Here is a 21,806-nt window from a genome sequence, read left to right as displayed (position 1 = left end):
CAAAAATTGATACTAACGCCTTGTTATCTGTGATTAAATTAAACTTCTTCCCATACAAGAATTGGTAGAAACGTTTGATTCCCCACACTATAGCCGTTGCTTCTTTATCTAGAGTCGAATATGCCTTTTCGGTATCGCTAAGCGTTCTACTAGCAAAATATATTGGTTTTTCACTGCCATCTTGAAAACTATGCGAAAGAACAGCTCCGATCCCATAATCTGAACTATCAACCGTCAAATTTAATTCTAGGGTTGGGTCGTAATGAACTAATACTAGATCTGAAGCTAACATTTGTTTAATAGTGTCAGAAGCTAATTGACATTGCTCATCCCAATGCCAAACTACATTTTGTTTTAAAAGCTTATATAAACAATGAACAGTGTTTGGGAGATTTGGAATGAATCGATTATAATAATTTATACTTCCCAAAAACAATTTAGTTGTGTCACATTCGTAGGTTAGGGGATATCCTCAATAGCGCAAATTTTACCTTGACTTTTATGCAAACTCTTTTTATCTATTATAAATCCGAGATAAGATACTGATTCTGCGAAAAACGTACACTTTTCTTTCTTCACTGTAAAACCACATTCTTGTAAGATCGCTAAAACTTTACACAAATTCTTAGTGTGCTCTTCCCTATTCCTTCCTGTAATTAGAATAACATCTAAAAAAATAGATATGCTTGGCATATTGAAAAATATTTGTTCCATAATACGCTGAAACTGGGATGGACCGGATACAACTCCGTATGGTAAACGATTAAATGCAAATAATGTATTTCCGAAAATCTGGATGAATCATAACTTGATGATAAGCTTGACTCAGGCCAATTTTAGAAAACTCTTGACCACCCTGTAACTTAGCAAATAAATCATCGATCTATGGTAGCGGATATTTGTCCGCTTCGATAAAAGGATTGATAGTTATCTTGAAATCCCCACAAATCCTAACACCTTCATCATTTTTTAAAATCGGTACTATGGGCGTTCCCCATTCTGAAAATTCTACTGCAGAGATAATACCCTCCTGGACCATTCTATCCAATTCCATCTCTACTTTGCTCCTTAGTGAAAAAGGAACCACTCTGGGTTTAAAAAATTTAGGTCTGGCATCTGGCTTAATATTAAATTTTAACTGAAATTTATTAAATATGCTCAATTTATCAGAAACTACAGTGGGAAAATCTTTTATTAACCATCCCATTATTTCATTATTTTTATCTGCTTCAATAAAATTTAGTTCCCTGAAACCCATATTATAACATCTAATAAAATTTCTACCAAATTTGTGTAGAAAACCTAACGTTTTTTAGACTTTCTACGATTCATCAAGGAAAAAGTAATTGGGGGAGGCTACAGTTCATAAAAAATGAAGTATTAACGTTATTTTTAATTTTTGGTATTATTTTAAGTAATAAAATTAGTTTACTATTTAGATAAAAATACAATTAAACTGTTTACAATATATTTATTTCCATGAAATCACAATAATAGAAGTATAATAGGCCTACCAAAAAAAGTTGATTAATAGCAGACTGAAAATTTGTTAATAGCTTAACGGTGTCTAGTCGGACAAACTTTGATGTATGGGAACACTGGAACAGGGGAAGTTATAACTGTGGAACAGTTTAAAAATTGTTTAAATAATTTTTGGAAATTATTTTTACGATACAGGATGATTTTTTTCGGCAAACATAAGGTATCATTCCGGTCCATAAAATTGGAAGAACTTGTCATATACCTGGCCGGTTGTGTCCCCAACAGAATAGTTTTAATCTTATTTCTCTGTACTACTTCTGCTTTTCAAGTAACATAACACTAACAGTAAATTATTATAGACTTTCCAAATAACATAATTAGTCCAGGGTAATAAGGTTTTTTCCATGACACTTCAACAGCCAGGATAATGAAGCGTTTTTTCGACAGCTATTACCTATAAGAGCAAATTGAGTTTCCTGTGTAGGATCTGGTGGTAATTTTTATTTATAAACAATTTAGTGCCACAAACGGCCTTTTTTCTTTTTTTCTCAAATCAATGGAAAACAGTGAAACTTATGGTTTTTTTTTATTACAGACATCTTCGAGATCATGGAAAAATCTTTAAAATGGCGTATTACAAAGTTTGATATACTCATATCTATTGTTATAATCTGGGCTGATTATCGGAGAATAGGTCATTTTTGGGAAAAGTTATTTACCAGCAATTTTATTGCTAGAATCGAATCTTATGATTGTATATATTAATAATATAATGCAAAGTCCGCAGATAGTGTGCTACTTTCTTTATAAACAAAATGGCGCCCGAAAATCGTGTTTTTTTCCATTTTTGCTATATATCTCCAAAGATTTTAACTTTAGACCAAAAATACCCAAATAAAAATTCACCACAATTAAATTCTGCATAGAGACGTGTTTTTTTCGATTTACTTCGATGAAAACTTTCCCCGGAAAAAGCGGGTTTTTCCAACAAAATCTTTAATTTTCAACTAAACTTTTAGATAAGTAGTTGTTAATCAATAATTAAATAACTTGGTAACGTAAAAGCCCTTTCCGTATATATTATAATTCCAGAAGTCTATGGAAATTCAATAAACAGGTTAGCAACAATTAAAATGTTATTTAAAAATTTACGGTCGCTATAATAACGACAATAATTATGATGCATAAGAATAACTATGAATTTTTCATAAAAAGACACCATACCTATCTAATGTACTTTACAGAATTGAAATTAGACTATTTAAGCGGCCTCAGGAATATTTTAAAATTATAAAGAATTTTTTGGCTTATAAACAAATAGAATATCTCGGGAAATATTAAACTAAATTAAATTATGAAAACGGTATTAGAAAGACAGCGGCAGGACGCTTCTCTAAAAGAAAAACGTTTAATTATGGCAACTGATTCCTGAGATACAACCGGTCAAAGTTGACCGAAATTTACGGCAAAGATATAAACAATAGGATCATAATTTTCAAACCATCACCTTTTTATTGTTGTCCTCTTTCTCCACAAAAATTTTCATAATTTTAAAATCCTCATAACATATATTATTATAATAAAAACTATCGATAATACGTGTGAAAATTGCCAAAAATAGCAAAATTCCAATCAAAAATTAGGTTGGAGAAAATGTAACCCTCAAAATTCAAAATCGGTATACGTTAAAAAAATGCATTTTCTCGGCTTCCCATGGAGCAATTTCCTTCATTCTTTTTTTGTTCCCAAGTAACTCGAGTAGAGCCATCGAACTAACGCATTATTAAATGTCAAGCTTGCTTTTGTTTTGTTATAATAAATTTATTTATTTATTATAACACAATATTTTAATTTGTTTAAATAAAAATTGTTTAAATAATTATACAGCTTTCAAATGAGAATATTTATGTTTTTAACTTTAAAAGGTACACTTGTAGTAAGTTTATCTAAAAAAAAGCCTACAACTGGAAAAAATATGTAATTTTCTGTTCTTATAAATAAATTAATCTATTATAACAAAACAAAAGCAAGTTTGACATTTAATAATGCGTTAGTTCGATGGCTCTACTCGAGTTATTAGGGAACAAAAAAGAATGAAGGAAATTGCTCCATGGGAAGCCGAGAAAATGCATTTTGTTAACGTATACCGATTTTGAACTTTGAGGGTCAATTTCTCCAACCTAATTTTTGATTGGAATTTTGCTATTTTTGGCAATTTTCACACGTATTATCGATAGTTTTTATTATAATAATATATGTTATGAGGATTTTAAAGATATGAAAATTGGTGTGGAGAAAGATGACAAAAATAAAAAGGTGATGGTTTGAAAATTATGATCCTATTGTTTATATCTTTGCCGTAAATTCCGGTCAACTTTGACCAGTTGTATCTCAGGAACCACTATTCACAATTAAACGTTTTTTCTTTTAAAAGAAGCGTCCTGCCGCTATGTTCAAATACCGTTTTTACAATTTAATTTAGTTTAATATTTCCCGAGATATTCTATTTGTTTATAAACCAAAAAATTGTTTATAATTTTAAAATATTCCTGAGGCCGCTTAAATAGTCCAATTTCAATTCTGTAGAGTACATTAGATAGGTATAGTGTCTTTTTATGAAAAAATCATAGTTATTCTTATGCATCATAATTATTGTCGTTATTATAGCGACCGTAAATTTTTAATTAACATTTTAATTGTTGCTAACCTGTTTATTAAATTTCCATAGACTTCTGGAATTATAATATATACGGAAAGGGCTTTTACGTTACCAAGTTATTTAATTATTGATTAACAACTACTTATCTAAAAGTTTAGTTGAAAATTAAAGATTTTGTTGGAAAACCCCGCTTTTTCCGGGGAAAGTTTTCGTCGAAGTAAATCAGAAAAACACGTCTCTATGCAGAATTTAATTGCGGTGAATTTTTATTTGGGTATTTTTGGTCTAAAGTTAAAATCTTTGGAGTTATAGAGCAAAAATTAAAAAAAAAAACACGATTTTCGGGCGCCATTTTGTTTATAAAAAAAGTAGCACACTATTTGCGGACTTTGCATATCTATATTATTAATACATACAATAATAAGATTCGATTCCAGCAATAAAATGGCTGATAAATAACTTTTCCTTGTATTTTGCTAATTAGCCCAGAGTATTAATATAACTGCGAAAAAAGGTCGAAATTGAAAAATAAATTTCGCAATAACTATTGTAAAAATTAGTGTATAGCTTTGAAATTTTTGTCAAATGAGGTTCTTTGGTTCTTAATATGTAACAAATAACTTAATATGTAACAAAAATTTGAAAGCGATTCATTCAATTGTTTAACTTTTATTCAAATTGTTTATACCAGAGAGCATTTTTTTTGCAATAACATAAGTCAGAAAAGGAGGATGTTAGAACCATTCCACAGGTGTTAAATGAAAGCATAAGCTATATTTTAAAACTGTTTTAAAAAAGTAAATAAAAAAATGCATTTATTAGTAATAAATAATTATGCAAAAGTATCGTCAATCTTTCTTTATAAACTTTTTATTTTTTTATATAAATTATATATATTTATTACAATTTTTTATGAATTATTATATAAATAAGATTGTTGGTTGTGCTCCTAAAACAGGGTAAAAAATAGATATTTTTGACAAAAATTATTCAAAAAGATTATGAGGAAAGATTGACGATACTTTTGCATAATTCTTTATTACTAATAAATGCATGTTTTATTTACTTTTTTAACCCAGTTTGAAAGTTAGCTCATGCTCTTTCATTTAACACCTGTAGAATGGTTCTAACATCATTTTTTTCTTACTTATGTTATTGCAAAAAAATGCTCTCTGGGATAAACAATTTGAATAAAATTTAAAAAATTGAATAAATCGTTTGAAATTTTTGTCACATATTAAGCAATAAAGAATCCTCATTTGATAAAAATTTAAAAGCTGTACAGTAAACTTTAACAATGGTTATTGCGAAATTAATTTTTTTTTTGTAATTTCAACCTTTTTTCACAAATATATTGTTAACAATAAATGAGTATAAATATCAAACTTTGTAATACGCCATCTTAAAGCTTTTTTATGCTCTTGAAGATGTTTATACAAAATGAACCATAAGTTTTACTGTTTTCCATTGATTTAAAAAAACTGTTTATAAATACAAATGGCCGCCAGATCCTACGCAGGAAATAGTTACAATTTGTTCTTATAGGTATTACCTGTCGAAAAAACGCTTCAGAATTCTGGCTGTTGAAATGTCACGAACAGGGTATATTTTTGTCTTATTACCCTGGCCCAGTGGTCGGCAAAGTGCGGCTCCGGAGCCGCATGTGGCTCTTTTGCTCCTTAGGTGCGGCTCTGGCGCAAATTTCCACGAAAAGCGCAATATTTTCATTTAAAAAAACTTGGTAGGAATAATATTATTTATTTAACATGTTCTACAGGCCTTGGAGGCCTAGGGCTTTACAACTTAACAAAAACAATTTTACATAATACAAATGACAATATATACTAATGTCTTATATTTATTATATAATTTGATTTAATGTCTATGTAAAAATTGCTGCACTATGTTTCTCCACTGTATCCTGTTTTTCGCTTTCTCTTTCCAGTCTGTAATTTCCATCGATCCTATATCTTCTTGAAACTTTTCGTGCCATCTTTTTCTTGGTCTACCTCGTCTCCTTGTCCCAACTGGTTTTCTTAATAGTATCTTCTTTGGCATTCTTGACCTATCCATCCTCTCGACATGACCTGCCCACCTGATTCTTTGTGCCTTTGTGTATCTTGTTATAGTTGGTTCCTTGTAAAGCATCCTTAATTCTTGATTAGTTCTTCTTTGCCAACCATCTGCCGTATTTTTTCCCCCGAAAATAGTCCTCTGTACCTTGCGTTCCCATCTCTCTATCATTTCTTCTTCTGTTTTGTTTAGTACCCATGTTTCACATCCGTAGGTGACTGTTGCTCTTATTACAGTTTGGTATATTTTAATTTTCGTCTTTCTTGATACGTAATTTGACTTTAATAATTTTTTTAAACTGCCGACCTTTCGGTTACCTTTAGCTATCCTGTGCTTTAGTTCGTTTTGCTCGTGTCCTTTTTCATCTATAATGGCACCTAGATATGTAAAGTGATTTACTCGTTTAAATTTATATTCTTTTCCATCGAACGCTGTTAACTTTAGCATATCTACAGGTTATCTTTCTGTGTTGCCTAGCACCATATACTTCGTCTTTTCTTCATTTATTTCTAGGCCGAATTTTTTTGCCTCTCTGACTAATCTTCTCATGATTTTCTTTAATTCGGTATTAGTTTTTGCTAGCAGTGTAAGGTCGTCGGCGTAGGCCATGCATTGATGTTCGTTACGGTAGATCGTTTCTTGTGTTTCTATTCTGCTGTTCCTTACAATTGTTTCCAAAACTATGTTAAATAACACAGTTGATAGAGGGTCACCTTGTCTAAGTCCTTTTTTGACTATAAACTCTTCCGATTTGTGACTGTTCCACACTATTTCGTTAGATGTCATATTTAAGGTAATTCTTATTAACTTGATTAGTTTTTCTGGTATTTCCATTTGCCGTAGGGCTTCATACATTTTTTTTCTATTAATTTTGTCATAGGCCTGCTTAAAATCTATGAATAGTGCATATAAAACCATTTTATGTTCGTAGCAGCTTGTTTGGATTTCTTTTATGTTAAATATTTGCTCTGTCGTCGATCTATTGCTTCTAAAGCCTGCTTGGTATTCTCCTATTAGTTTCTCTGCGTATACCTCTAATCTTTCTCTTACAATCCTAGCAAATATCTTATAGCACACGTCCAGCAAAGCAATACCCCTGTAATTCTGCAACATCGTTGCATCCCCTTTTTATGTAATGGGATTATCCAGGCTCTGGCCCACTCTTCAGGCATCTTTTCTTCTTTCCATGTAAGTTCTATCAGTTCATACACTTTTTCCAGTAGTTTTCTTCCCCCTGCTTTCAGCATTTCTGCACTTATTTCATTTGGACCTGGACTTTTATTGTTTTTCAATTTGCTTACAACTCTTTGCACTTCGTCTTTGGTTGGTTCGGCTATTCTTATATCTGCACCCTCTGTTCTGTCTTCGTCCTCTCCCTGATCTTCATCATCACTGTTTAGTAACGTTTCAAAATACATTTTCCATTCTTTCATAACTTTTCCCGGCTCACTTACTAGCTCTCCTTCTATGGTCTTTATGTAGCTTGTTTTGCTTTGGTAACCTTTTTCTACTTTTTTTACCTCTTGATAAAATGATCTTATTTCATTGTTTTTAAATTTTTCTTCTATCTCCTGAAACTTTTTTTCATTGAATTCTCTCTTTTTCTTCCTGCAACTTTTCTTTAACTGTTTTCGTACGTGGTTATACTCTTCTCTGTTTTTGTCGTTAGGGTTGGTCAACATACGTATTCTTAACTTTTTCTTCTCTTCTGACAGCTCTACACACTCCCTATCAAACCACTCCTTAGTTCTTGTCTGTTTTTTAATTCTGGGTATCAATTTTCTGCTTACTTCTTTTGTAATGTGTTTTATTTGTTCCCATCTTTCTTCTACATCTGTGGCTTCATTCTTTGTTTCCAAAAACAGTTTTTCTATTTCTTCTTGATACTTTTGTCTGGTGGTTTCTTTTTTCAGTTCAGCTACTTCGTATGATTTTGTTCTTTTTGCATCTTTTTTTACAACTATTTTTTCTTCTACTTCACTTTTACATTCAATTTTTACTAAAAAATGGTCTGAACTGCAGTCTGCTCCTCTCATACTTCTTACATTTGTAATAAATTCCGCGTGTCGTTTTTCTATCATTACATGATCAATTTGGTTAACGGTTTTTCCGTCCGGAGATGTCCACGTACCCTTATGTACTCTTTCCGCTGTAGCTGTGTACTTCTTACCACCATATTTTTTTCCATTGCAAAACTTATCAGTCTCTGTCCGTTGTCATTTGACTCGTTGTGTTTGCTATGCTTTCCTACTGTATTTCTGTAGATTGCCTCTTTCCTCACTTTTGCATTTACATCTCCCATTATAATTTTGACGTCATGTTTCGGTATCCTTTCATATTCCATCTCCATTTTTTCATAATATATGTCTTTTATCTCTTCATCTTTTTCTTCGGTAGGGGCGTGTACATTTAAAATGCTTATATTTATTTTTTTCCCTTTTAGTCGTATATAACACATCCCCTCCGATATGGGATTAAAACTCATAATTTTTTCTTTTAGACGTTTTCTTATAATAAAACCTGTTCCCAACATCCTATCTGCTCTTCCACTTTTGAAAAAAAAACCACATTTTCTAATTCCGATATTTCTGACCTCAATTGTTTTGTTTCTTGTACCGCTACAATATCCAATTTATATTTTCCTACTTCTTTTACTAATTCCTTCATGGCTCCTTCCTCATAGGTGCCGCGTACATTCCATGTTGCCATTCTTATTTTCTCTTTTTTCCTTTTTTCCACTCTTCTTCTTTCTTTACCCATTTCTTTACCTTTTTCATCATTCTCTACGGAGTCAGACTTTTGATCTCTTGGCTTTTCTGTCTTATGGTTTTGTTTTGCCTCGTTATCTTGTTTATACTTCGTATTATCATTTTCCAATCTCATGTACTTGTTTGTTGCTTTAGTCGTTATAATTATTGGAGTCGTTTCTGCATTCCTTTTTAGTTTTTTTGTGAGTCCTCTCTGGCTGTTCTGTGTGCTTTCTGTCAGTTTACCATTATCCTTATCCCATTTCATATCTTTTCCATTAATCTTTAGCTTCATATACCCTATTTTTGCTGTATTACCCTTATCTTTTTCCTCCTTCGCTATTTTCCTAATAGGAATAATAATAAGGAATAATATTACCTACATCTTATTCTGATAAATTAGCTTTTATCAAACTTACAAACTTTAGCATTTGTCAAAATTTCTCTTAATGCTACGATAACCGAGTTGAAATTTTCTCCTTTTAACATTAGCATTAATAGCTTTGAAATATGTATTTAAAAACAAGGAGGTACGTCGCCCTAAATTCGAACGTCTTCGTGTTGAATTGGAAATATTGGAGAAGAAAAAAATGTTAACAACACAAGTGGTCTGCTTTGAATGACCTGGAGAAGGAAAACATGATCATTTTCAACGCTTGGAATAGTATTCCTGATTCTTATGATCAGCTGAAAAAGCTCTCGTTTGGCTCTCCTTTTTTGGTTCTACATATCAACATTAAAAAAAATGGATTTTGCGCCAAAATTTTTGTGAAGAATACGGTGTTATAGAAAATAAAACCTTACAAAACGAAAGAAAATAAAAGTTTCTACGATGATTAGAAAAGAAAATACACAAAATACAAAAAAAAACACGTTTTAATTTTTTGGGGGTATGGATGAGGCTAGGTAGTAGAGCTTTAGTTTCATTTCGTGTAATAAAATTTTGCTGAACAAGCAGATTTGGCTCCCAATTTTTTTTAATTGTTGTAATGTTCATATTTGGCTTTGGCTAAAAAGTTTGCCGACCACTGTCCTGGCCTAAATCATTTTATATGGGATTGAGCCACAATTATTGATGTAATAAAAATTACATTTTTAATTAATCAATGTTTGACGTTTCGATTTCCACTCCGGAAATCGTCCTTAAAAATATTATTCTAAGAATTCTGGGAAGATTCTATAGCAAGGGGTCCAACTTGCAATGCCTCAAGGGCCAAAACTAAAACCTTTGATGTTGTCGCGGGCCATATAATAATTTTGTTACAAGTAATAACAAAATAAAGTGAGGTATAAAAATAATTAAAACAAAAAAGAGTATTATTTCTTTTATTGCTCAACAACTACATTTTTTTATAAACGGAAAATTTATTGATAACACTATTCAATAATTAAGACAAATATTGCAAAAGCAACGAAAAAGATGTATCCAATTAGTGTGAGGACTGTGGTCGATCGGCTTCATCCACCAATGAAGCAATGTCCACCTCCAGTTCAGTTGTAGACAGTCTCATAAGATGACGTAAGGAAGAATCGGTAAGGTTGCTTCTGTTTTGTTTTTTATGTATTTCATGGAGGAAAAGGCACTTTCACATGTATATGTGCTTCCGAACATTGACGTCATTTTCAGTCCAAAATCTCGCAGGTTTGGGAATTTCTCCTTTGACAGTAATTTGAGTAGTTTGAAAAATTCAGGTCCCTTTTCTTGTCTGGTGATTAGGAACATGTCTGCTTGAAGATCACATAACTCAAGCTGTAAGTTGGGTGGTTGATCATCAATGGTTGCTCCATCAATGGTTATTATAAAGTAGTACACTGCTTTTGAGACTTTCAATTTCTTCAAATCTTGTATTGAATTCATCAATAACTTGTTAAATTTGTGAAATGCAGGATGAAAACTCAATATTTTCCTCACTGTTGAATTCTTCTCCTATTTGCAGACAGCTAGGGAAGTGTGTCAGGTTGTTCTTTTCCAAAGCACGTTTAAACACGTTCAGCTTATTCCGGAATCCGTTTATCATTCCGATCAAATCTGAAACCGTCTGGTTTCTTCCTTGAAGACTCAAATTTAACATGTTAAGATGATTAGTCAGATCTGTTATAAAAGCTAACTGTCTTAAGAATTCTGGATCCTTAAACTTCTCTTCCAGTTCAGTTGTGTCAGATGAAACGTATTTGTTGAGGAATGCAGGGATTTCTTTTCTTATGGCAAAAAATCGTTCCATGCACTTTCCTGCACTTAGCCACCTTACATGGTTGTACATTAGCAAGTCTCCATACTCAGCCTCTGTTTCCACTAAAAACTGCTTAAGTTGCCTGTGTAAAAAAGATCGATTAACACCTCTAATCATATTTATAATCTTAATCACGGTTTGGAAAACTTGATCTTCCTTGACTGATTTTCCACATAAAGCTTCCTGATGTATAATACACTGAATTATTGGGCAAGTGACACCATTCTCTCGAAGCAGACACACTAATCCAATTTTTTTACCTGTCATTGATGGGGCCCCGTCTGTTGCTATGGCTGAACATTTATCAAAGCCTCCAATTCTGTCAACTGTTTTCTTCACAGCCTCATAGATATCTTTTCCTTTTGTTGTTCCATAAAGAGGACAAATATCAAATAACTCCTCTTTACTGGTAAAATCATCAAAAGTAGTGCGCACAAATATTAACAGCTGACTAACATCGGTTTGATCAGTGCTTTCATACAAACAAAGTGAGAAATATGAACTTTTCTTAACCAGGCTAAGCATAGATTTTTCTACTTGCTCATCCATAGCAACAATCCTTCTTTGTATGGTTTGATGTGAAAGTGGCACTGATTCAAATTTCTCCGCCATTTTAGAATCACCGAAAGCTTTGGCCATTTCAACAGCAAATTTTTTTATCAAATTGCCATCAGTGAAAGGTTTTTTTGCCTTTGCCAGCTCAAGCGACACGGCATAAGATGCATGCAAAGAATGCGTTTGAGAGTGTAATATTTTACTGAACATACCAGTTTGCTGTTTAAGCTTTTTCTTCAAATCTGCAACTAGGGCACGCCGACTTTTTTTGTGTACGTAGCATACTTATTTTCATGCTCTGTTGTGTAATGTCTTCTCACATTATATTCTTTAGGCACTGAAACGACATTCATGCACACTAAGCACTGCAACTTTCCATTATTGTTAGCAATCACTCTCCCAACTTTCTTTGTAAATTCTGTTCTCACTATCAATTTTCCGTTTTACACTCATTATTGTATAAGAGGAATCAAGACAAAGAATTAATCAAGTTCACTGTTCACTAGCAACGTAATAGATTAGCCGACTAGCCTACGTATCAGTAGCACACTGGCACGATGGCGGCTGGCGACGGATGGTAAGCAGTGGGAGGTGTGGCCTGCGTGAACTGTGAGGCGCAGTAATCAGTGCAGTTCTCATAGTGGTGGAGGACGATTGTGTTCATTACACGTCCGCGAAGCGGCACGCGGTACAGTACTTGTGATGTAAAAACACTGCTAAACCATAAAATATAAATTAAAAGATCTTTTTTCACAGTGGCAGCATTTAAAGAAAATATATGCTTTTCGAAAATCTTACGTGGGCCACAACAAATAGCCTCGCGGGCCGGATGCGGCCCGCAGGCCGCCGGTTGGACAACCCTGGTCTAGATCTTATAAACCATAGCAAGTGTGTGGCTAAACAATTTTTTGAGACTTGTCGTTATTACGACATAGATGTGGTTGCTTAAATTGCATGTGTATTGTGTATGTGTCGAGATTTATTCCTCGACTGACTTAACTCCAACTATTGTTGATATTATGTTCTTGTTGATCTCTTCTTTTAGACAATCATTTGGCAACCAAAGTCTGCTGCATTCTGCTGATGGGTTTGCTACACATTTTTCTTCTTTAAGTAGGATGTGGGCTGCTTCTTTTTCATGTACGTTTATTTCATGACTATTGACTAACACTTACGAAGTTCAGTTACCTACTATGATAAATGCTAAAAACTTTAAAACAAATGCAATTCTTCTATCGCTTATAGTCCTGGGTAGCCTGTGTGGTATTCTCCCTGCTCCAGCTCTCTTGTGCGCAGATGTCCACTTAGACAGATACTTTAGGCAAATATCTAGGTACAACCTAGTCAAAAATTATCATCTACGCAGTACCCCCGATTTCATTTATAATGTGTCGTTACTGTGTCATGATAACCATTACGTTGCTCAGTTTTGATCTGTCCCAAAAGTATCTTATTCTTACCACCCCTTACAATGATGTGCAGAGGAGTAAGCTCAGTAAAGCCTCGATAACTGCTGTTGATGTTTTCTTCAATGCTCCTGTAATTAGAGGATTTTTTGCTGAAACTTTGACCGCCATGCTACTGATTAATGTATAATTGTTGGTATTGCATTATGTTATAAATATAATATAAGTCAAAACGGCAACAGGTGTATGTTTTCAAAAATCTGATAGTGTGTAAAACATTTATTAAAAATCAGCTAAGTATTTTCAGCATATCAAAATGCCATCATCAGAGCTTCGTCTTATAGGTCGATCTACCTATAAGAAGATCTACCTATAAGAGGAAGCTCTGATGATGGCATTTTGATATGCTGAAAGTATTTAGCTGATTTTTAATAAATGTTTTACACATTATCAGTTTTTGAAAACATACATCAGTTGCCGTTTTGACTTATATAGAAGTATGTACAAGTCATACAGTCTTTTTCTATTTTCTATATAATATAATATGTCCGGCCGTACACACCATATTATTCATTCTATCTGCTGATCCTTAGTAAACCTTGTTTCTAATATTACCCCAAGATACTTTACTTCACTTACCAGATTTAGTTTTATACCGTTTAGGTTTGAAGAATCGTTTGTTAGCTTCTGCTTTTGTTTAAAAGAAGGCCAAAATACCTTGATTTCCTAATTTTGTTTTTATCAATATATCTTTTTGTTGTTCTGAAGCTATTTTCTTGTGGCATTTTTGCAATTGACTAGTTTTGATGGGAAATAAGCCACAATTTTACTAAAAAAATGATTTTATAATTGTTTCGATGCCCAAATCGGGTGTCGGTGTCAAAATACAAAAAATATTAATGAATTAAACAAAAATTTTGTTGCCGTCCAAAAAGAAGTGCTATATCTATATCATATACGCGATGCGTACGCCCTATGCTATTTATGTATACATACACATAATTTATATACGTACAAAATTTAACTGCACAACGTCCCTAAAGAAATTTTCAATTCAAAAGTTTATTTCGTCGAAGCGATGAAGTTCCCTAATTTAATATTTTTTCCGCATTCAAAAAGTGCACAACGTCCCTCAGGAAGTTTTCACCTCAAGTATTTATTTCATCGAAGCAATGATAGTCGCGATGACGGTCGCTAATTTAATACTTTTTCCCATCCAAAGCTGTACAACGTGTTTAAAGTTTTCACTTCAAACATTTATTTTGTCGAAGCGATGATGGTTGCGATGACGGTCCCTAATTCAATACTTTTTTCCATCCAAAAAGTGCACAACGTCCCTAAAGAAGTTTTCACTACAAATATTTATTTCGTCGAAGAGATGACGGTCGCTAATTTATTACTTTTTCCCATTTAAACAGTGCACAACGTCCCTCAAGAAGTTTTCACTTCAAAAATCAATTTCATCGAAGCGCTGACGGTCGCGATGATGGTCGCTAATTTAATACTATTTTTCCATCCAAAAAGTGCACAACGTCCCTAAAGAAGTTTTCACTTCAAATATTTATTTCGTCGAAGAGATGACAGTCGCTAATTTATTACTTTTTCCCATCCAAACAGTGCACAATATCCCTAAAGAAGTTTTCACTTCAAACTTTTTTCTTATAAAAATATATCTCTTGTCGAATTCAAAAGTGACTACTTTTAATCGGAGCGTGAAAATCTTTATCCCTCAATTATGTCACAATAAGCATTTGCGCATTTATAGCAGAATTAATTTGCTATGTGTATAAAATGACTTTGATTTGTAAATAAATAGGTAGAAAATAGGTTTAAAAATACTAATTCAATATTTTTCAGTATATTAACAAGCTCTTCATTTTTTTCAGCGGAGAAAATAGACCTGCATCACTGAATTCTCCGGCTAACGAAAGGTAAGTGGTTACAACCTTTAAATATCGATTAGTATTATTATCATCTATTCATTTATTTCAATACCATTATTTGATCAACAAACGTCCCAAAAACAGTATCAAATCAGCAAAAACCTATCCTGGTGCAGAAGTAAATTCAAACTACATCCCAGTGTAGCTAATGTGAACCATTCCCTTAAGAAAATCTCTGCCTAAAAATGATAAGACCTGTTTGACTATTAATTATAATTTTATTATAAAATTATAAATTTTGTGTTTGAGGCCTCAATTTTAGGACCAGTAATTGTTTTGGATCCTTCATAAAGCATGTCCAGCATTTTTATAGATTTATCAACTCTATTAGATATTAAAACGATGTCATCGGCAAATCATAAGTGGCTCATATCCTCTCCATTTATATTAATTCCATAGTATGCACTCCCGTTCCATTCGCTTAAACATATATTCGAGTACAGCTGTAAACAATTACGAGGAGATAGTACCACCCTGTCTAATTTCACGTTATATTCGAAACTTTTTGGCATATTCATGAAGTCGGATACAAGATGTACCAGTTTCGTAGATAGGTACTCTTCATCATCATTCTCTTTGCCTTATCCCTATGCGGGGTCGGCTTCCCTAATTGCATTTCTCCACACAATTCTATCTTGGGTCATATCAATGTCAATCCCCTCTACCAACATGTCCTGCCTTATCGTCTCCCCCCATGTCTTCTTTGGTCTTCCTCTCCTACTCCTTCCAGGAATCTGAACTTCAGCTTTTCTTCGTATTGGCTGATTAACGTCTCGACGTTGAACATGACCAAACCATCTTAACCTATGCTCTCTCAGTTTGGCATCAATTGGTGCAACACCTAGACTTCCCCTAATATACTAACTTTTAATTTTATCCTTCTTTGTCACTCCACTCATCTATCTAAGTATTCTCATTTCCGACACATGCATTCGTTGTTCCTCTTTCATCTTCACTTCCCAACATTCAGTTCCATACATCATAGCCGGTCTTATGGCTGTTTTATAGAATTTTCCCTTCAGCTTTATTGGAATTTTCCTATCACACAACACACCACTCGCTTCTTTCCACTTTATCCATCCAGCCATAATTTTATTACATGCATCTCCATCTATTTCTCCATTACTCTGTAATACCGGTCCCAGGTACTTAAACTATTGCTTTTTACAATCAGTTCACCATCCAAAGATACCATTTTATTTGTAGTAAATCCATCTTTAAATGAATATTCCAAATACTCTGTTTTTGTCCTACTAAGTTTTAAACCGTTTTCCTCCAGAGCTTGCCCCCACTGTTTCAGTTTTTGTTCTAAGTCTCTTTCACTATTTCCTACTAACACGACATCGTCAGCATACATTAAGCACCATGGAATGTTACCCTGTAGTTTCGCTGTTATCTGGTCCAAAACTAATGAGAATAAATACGGACTAAGCACAGAGCCTTGGTGCAATCCTACTTTCACATGAAATGTATCAGTCTCTCCCACACCTGTCCTAACACTAGTCGGTACTCCCTCATACATATCCCTCACAATCTTTACATATTCACCAGGGACTCCTTCCTTATTGAGTGCCCACCACAGAATCTCTCGAGGAACTCTATCATATGCTTTCTCAAGATCAATGAATACCATATGAGCGTTTGTTTATTTACTCCTGTATTTTTCCATCAACTGCCTTATAATGAAAATTGCATCTGTTGTTGATCTGCCCTGCGTAAAGCCAAATTGATTCTCGGATATTTCGGTCTCTTCACGTATCCGTCTATCAATTACTCTTTCCCATATTTTCATGGTGTGGCTAAGCAGTTTTATAGCCCTGTAGTTTGTACATTGTTGTATATCTCCCTTGTTTTTGTAAACAGTTACCAGTATACTGCTTCTCCATTCGTCTGGCATTTGTCCAACTTCCATAGTTATATTAAATAGACCTGCTAGCCACCTTGTTCCCGTCTCTCCCAATGCTCTCCATACTTCCCCAGGAATATCATCTGGTCCTACCGCTTTTCCTTTCTTTATGTTGTTCTGAAGCTATTTCCTTGTGGCATTTTTATAATTAAGTATTTTCTATGGGAAATAAGCCACAATTTTACTAAAAAATGAATTTATTAACGTTTCGAAGCCCAAATCGGGTTTCGTTGTCAAAATACAAAATATTATTGTATTAAATAATATTTTGTATTTTGACAACGAAACCCGATTTGGGCTTCGAAACGTTAATAAATTCATTTTTAGTAAAATTGTGGCTTATTTCCCATAGAAAATACTTAATTTCCTTTCTTTATTTTTTGAAACGCTTGAGCCACTTCCTCGTTTGTTATTTTGGTGACCATTGCTGCTACTGTCTCCGCTGACTCCACAGGCTGTCTGTCAAATTCTTCATTTAATAAGCTGTCAAAGTACTTTCTCCATCTCTTTTTGACATCCCTTTCGTGAACTAGTATTTTATTATTTTCATCTCGGATACATCTTATCTGATTAAACTCTTTTGCTTTCTTTGCTCTGTGTTTGGCTATTTTATATATCTTCGTTTCGCCTTTCCTGGTATCAAGTTGATCGTATAGGTTTGAATACGCTTCTGCTTTGGCTTTTGATAGGTACTCTTAATCAAGGCAATTATATCGGCAGATAACGCGGCAGTCAGCCACTGCTCAAAACATTTTATAATGATCTATATTATCAAACGCCTTTTCATAATCTATGAATATAAGAAAGAAAGGCTTGATGTATTCTGCGCACTTTTCTATTAGCATTTTAATAACTTGTAGATGATCATTTGTTTCATATCTGGAGCGGAATCTAGCTTGTTCGCAAGGTTGGTAGCTATCTAGTTTATTCAAAACCATTTTGTTATTATTTTTATAAATATTTTGTATGTATGGGAGAGTAAACTAATAGTTCTTTAGGTCTGAAAGTCACTTTTTTGTGCATTATGGTTATTATTGCAGTATGTCATTGGGAGGAGGTTACGCTCCTTGCCAAACAAACATTGAACATCTTTTTCAACACACTTATTAACGTTTCTGCTCCTTTGATTTGTTCTATGACTATCCCATCTTCTCCATATGTTTATTGTTTTTCATCTCCGAGCTATGTTTTTCTCCAATGTAGCATGCAGCAAATGTTCTGATTTTAAAACTAATTGGTTTTCTTCTTTTCTTCGTATTTCAGAAAGTCCCAATACACTCAAGTTTATGCAGTTTTTCCCTGTAATTCGATGAGCTTATCTTGAGTTTCAAGTGTTCTTACATTATAAGTAGCATTATGCAATGTGCGCTGTCCATGTTAGCCTTGTCTGTCCTGGTGATTCTTTGCGCCCTTTGCTCTTGGTCTGATCTGGTAGCTATCGTCCCCAGGGACTGGTAGGTTGCCCGAAACTAAGGGCCTTTTCATAGTTTGTGTCATATCATTTACGGGGAGATTAGCCATTTCACTGCCACGGTGGTCTGTGCGGATTGGTAGCCGGATAAGATAGATGGGAAAGATAGGTTGGGTATCTGGTCTCTCCCAAAGGCGTGATCATTGGGAAAAGCCAGTAGCTAGCGTAAGGCAATGCAACGTTTGTTGTTTAATTACAATTTCCGCTTACATAAAGTCGAATTTGCAATCCCAAAAAGATCTAGGCACTGATGTAGCCAGGGCCGCCGAGAGGGATCAGCGGCCCCGGCAAGAAGTGACGAATGGGACCCACGCAAAAAGTGAAGAGCGAAGAAAATTGTTCAACATGAATAAAAATAAAATTATCAATAGTAAAAATATGTAATAAGAAACATTTCACATATAAATTTTATTAAACTTTGATTATATTTATAATAGTAAAAATATTTATAATACAGGTGCTTTTGAGTTTTCTGATTAGAAAAGAAATCATGATTAGAAAAATATCATGATTTTACCAAATCATTCTCAATGCACAAAGTTGATAGGCGAGTTAACCAATCCTGTTTCGGTGTAGATATCACAGCATTCTTTATGCGGGAAAGAAAACTAAAGGATCTTTTCGCTTCTTTGACTGTCACCGGCAATGTGCAAAATATTCTTAACACAATAACGACGTTAGGAAATAATGAATCTAATTTGAGATGTTTAATTTTATTAAGTAAATCTATTGGAGAAATTGCAGGGAAAGACTCAAGGAAGGCGCAGCTTAGGTAGAAGAAAAATGTCCTGGAAGAGAAATTTCAGAGAATGGTTTGGATCCAGCTCAACTGAACTCTTTCGGGCTGTAGTGTCAAAAGTTAGAATAGTAATGATGATTGCCAACCTTCGTCGTGGAGATAACACGTAAAGAAGAATATTGGGGAAAGTTGAGATTTACCAATATTATCCTTGTATATCACTCTCAAATGAAAAATTTCATCTATCAATTCTTCACTGATGTCTTCTTTATAAAACTCGCGCCATATATCAATTTTTTTTCTTAATATTCTCGTCATCGTCATTTCGAAATGTCCACAAAATGTTAAATAGCGAATGAATATCATTTGCCACATAAATATTCTGGTTAAATTGCTTATTATTTGACAATATTAAATAGTTCACAGCGAAATATTGCGTCGGGCTCAAAATTATCAGTCGCATCACTACTAGGCCCAGGCAATCATCAAAAAATGTCACAGGCTTTTTGCGCCGTTTTTATTTATTTGATATAAATTCTGGATTTATTCCATAATTGCTGGTAACTAATTTAGATTCTTCAACAATGGAAGATCTGATCCCTTTAGATTCTGACCCTTTATATTCTTCAATCAATTTCTGATGATTTCTTGTAAATCTTCTGGAGGCCCTGATATATTTTTAATCTACATATATATAGTTATCTGACTGCACTGCAGCATTTGACTTCTGTGATTATTTATTGCTGTTAAAATTTTACACCAAGTCAACTTAAGGTCATGTTAAATATAGCCGAGGATTAATTAAACGTATTATGGACATAAAGTGAAGAGCAAAAAAAACGGGAAAAGTTACGTCTTTGGCCTGGTCGACGCCGAGCCGCTTACATCGCCGGGCCCCGGTAAAATATACGAGATGTATAGTTCACCAAGAATAGCTGAAAGTCTGAAATTCTAACTGCCTGCGCGAACAATGAAGTGAGAACGCACTCGGAAGGAAAAAGATAGCCTGTACGCGCGGGTGAACTTTAAAATATAGGTATAGTCTGTTTGCTAAACTCAGACGCAAATGGCTACATATTTTAGTCGATAATTTTTTTGTTTTTTGCCAATTTTGCAAAAATTTGCAAAATTACTAACTATTTAGTGATTATTAACTATTTAGTAATTATTTTTTGCCAATTTTACTAAAATTGGCAAAATTACCGACTAAAATATCTAGAAAGTTGCGTTTGAGTTTAGCGAACAGACTATACAATCGGAGACACAAATATAGAAACGTAAAGTTTGAATAGTTTCTAATAGGTCCCGTACACAATTATTATTACTGTCATTACTTTTCTTCAGTATATTTGTAGTATTTTTTTTACAAAGTGAGATGTAATAAAATAGATCCAACAAAAACCGCTTGTGTTGCTATAAATTATGGCATTATAAACCAAAAATTATATTTTTATATTGACTATTTATACTTTATATTAGCATTATATTGACCAAAAGGTTTCGGAGAAAAAGGGCGTAAGCAGTAGGGCAATAAAGTAGTAATAAAATCGTCTATTGCAATACTAAATACAAATTAGATGTTCGGTCCCGGTGAAGCATAAATATGGTGTCTTTGTACCAGTACCTTTTGTTAAAAGAGATATTTATAACTTATATAAATAAGATATTTATTTCTCGTATCCATTTCCATAACATTTGTCGTCATCGTTTTATTCAGTCCACACAAACTTTTCACTAATTTAAAATCAAAACTGACATTTTTTTCAGCGACATATTGCTTCATAGAAGCCCATACTAACTCTATAGGATTCAAATCCGGATAATGTCTTGGGTAACCGTAAAACTGAATGTCCTTTATCCTCGAGTATTTTGTCAATTTCATAGGTTTTAAACAGAGGTTTGTGTAATTTTATAATGTCGTATAATTCAAATTTCAACATGTCATCTGTAAAGGAAATATTTCGCGTTGTCAGCCACTGCTGCATTTCTGCTTTCCTGGAAGACATAGTTGGACATCTCTCAGTTTGTACGTTGTGATACGGTGCATTATCAATCACTAAAACGCTATTCGGGGGCAAATTTGGTATCAGTTTATCCTGAAGCCACTTTTTGTAATTGTCGTAGTTCATTGTATCATGATAATCTACTGTTTTTATAGTAGGTTTGTAGCGCAGATAAGCGTTTTTAACAAAACCACTTTCACCTCCAGCATGCACTATCACAAGCATCTGTCCTTTAGATACTGGTTTTTGTATGCCCTTGTTTGAACTATCAGACCAGCTCTTTTGGTAGGTATGAGATGAATGGACGTATGTTTCATCCATGTATATAATTGGGCGATTTGCGTTCCTGTAACGTTTCATACTACGTAAGAAATTCAGTGTAAGATGTTAAATATTGGGCTTTTCCATTAATAATTTTCTATTAGTTCTGGTTTTTCGCCAACGAAATCCCATCTTTCTAATTACTGTTCGTAGGCTTTCTATGGAACCTGAGTAGTTGTACTCCTCTGCAAATGTTCTGTGTATGCGTTTCACAGTTGGGACTTGTTTTTGTATTATACAAAAATCCATTATATATCGTCGAAGACGCCC

The 21,806-nt window shown here is 33.6% G+C and overlaps 2 protein-coding genes across 2 annotated transcripts in view; one reads left to right on the top strand and one right to left on the bottom strand.

Moving 5' to 3' along the window:
* Nucleotides 1-15,088, top strand: part of LOC126891024 (104 kDa microneme/rhoptry antigen-like) — a 41,428-nt gene extending 26,340 nt beyond the window's left edge. Inside the window, exon 4 of the mRNA XM_050660206.1 lies at nucleotides 15,040-15,088. Within this exon, the coding sequence (XP_050516163.1) occupies nucleotides 15,040-15,088 (49 nt within the window). The remainder of the gene's footprint in view (nucleotides 1-15,039) is intronic.
* A 5,887-nt stretch (nucleotides 15,089-20,975) lies between these two features.
* Nucleotides 20,976-21,536, bottom strand: LOC126891014 (uncharacterized). Its single transcript, XM_050660197.1, has one exon. The coding sequence runs from the start codon at nucleotides 21,534-21,536 to the stop codon at nucleotides 20,976-20,978; it is 561 nt and encodes a 186-aa protein (XP_050516154.1).
* Nucleotides 21,537-21,806: the final 270 nt, after the last annotated feature.

Source organism: Diabrotica virgifera, chromosome 1 (genome assembly GCF_917563875.1).
Source record: "Diabrotica virgifera virgifera chromosome 1, PGI_DIABVI_V3a".
Classification (NCBI taxonomy): domain Eukaryota; kingdom Metazoa; phylum Arthropoda; class Insecta; order Coleoptera; family Chrysomelidae; genus Diabrotica; species Diabrotica virgifera.
The sequence above is the reverse complement of the archived record's forward strand: the minus strand, read 5'-3'. Positions and strand labels throughout refer to the sequence as shown.

Excerpts from the sequence above, each read along its gene's own strand:
- LOC126891014 (XM_050660197.1), bottom strand. The coding sequence starts at position 21,536 with ATGGATGAAACATACGTCCATTCATCTCATACCTACCAAAAGAGCTGG.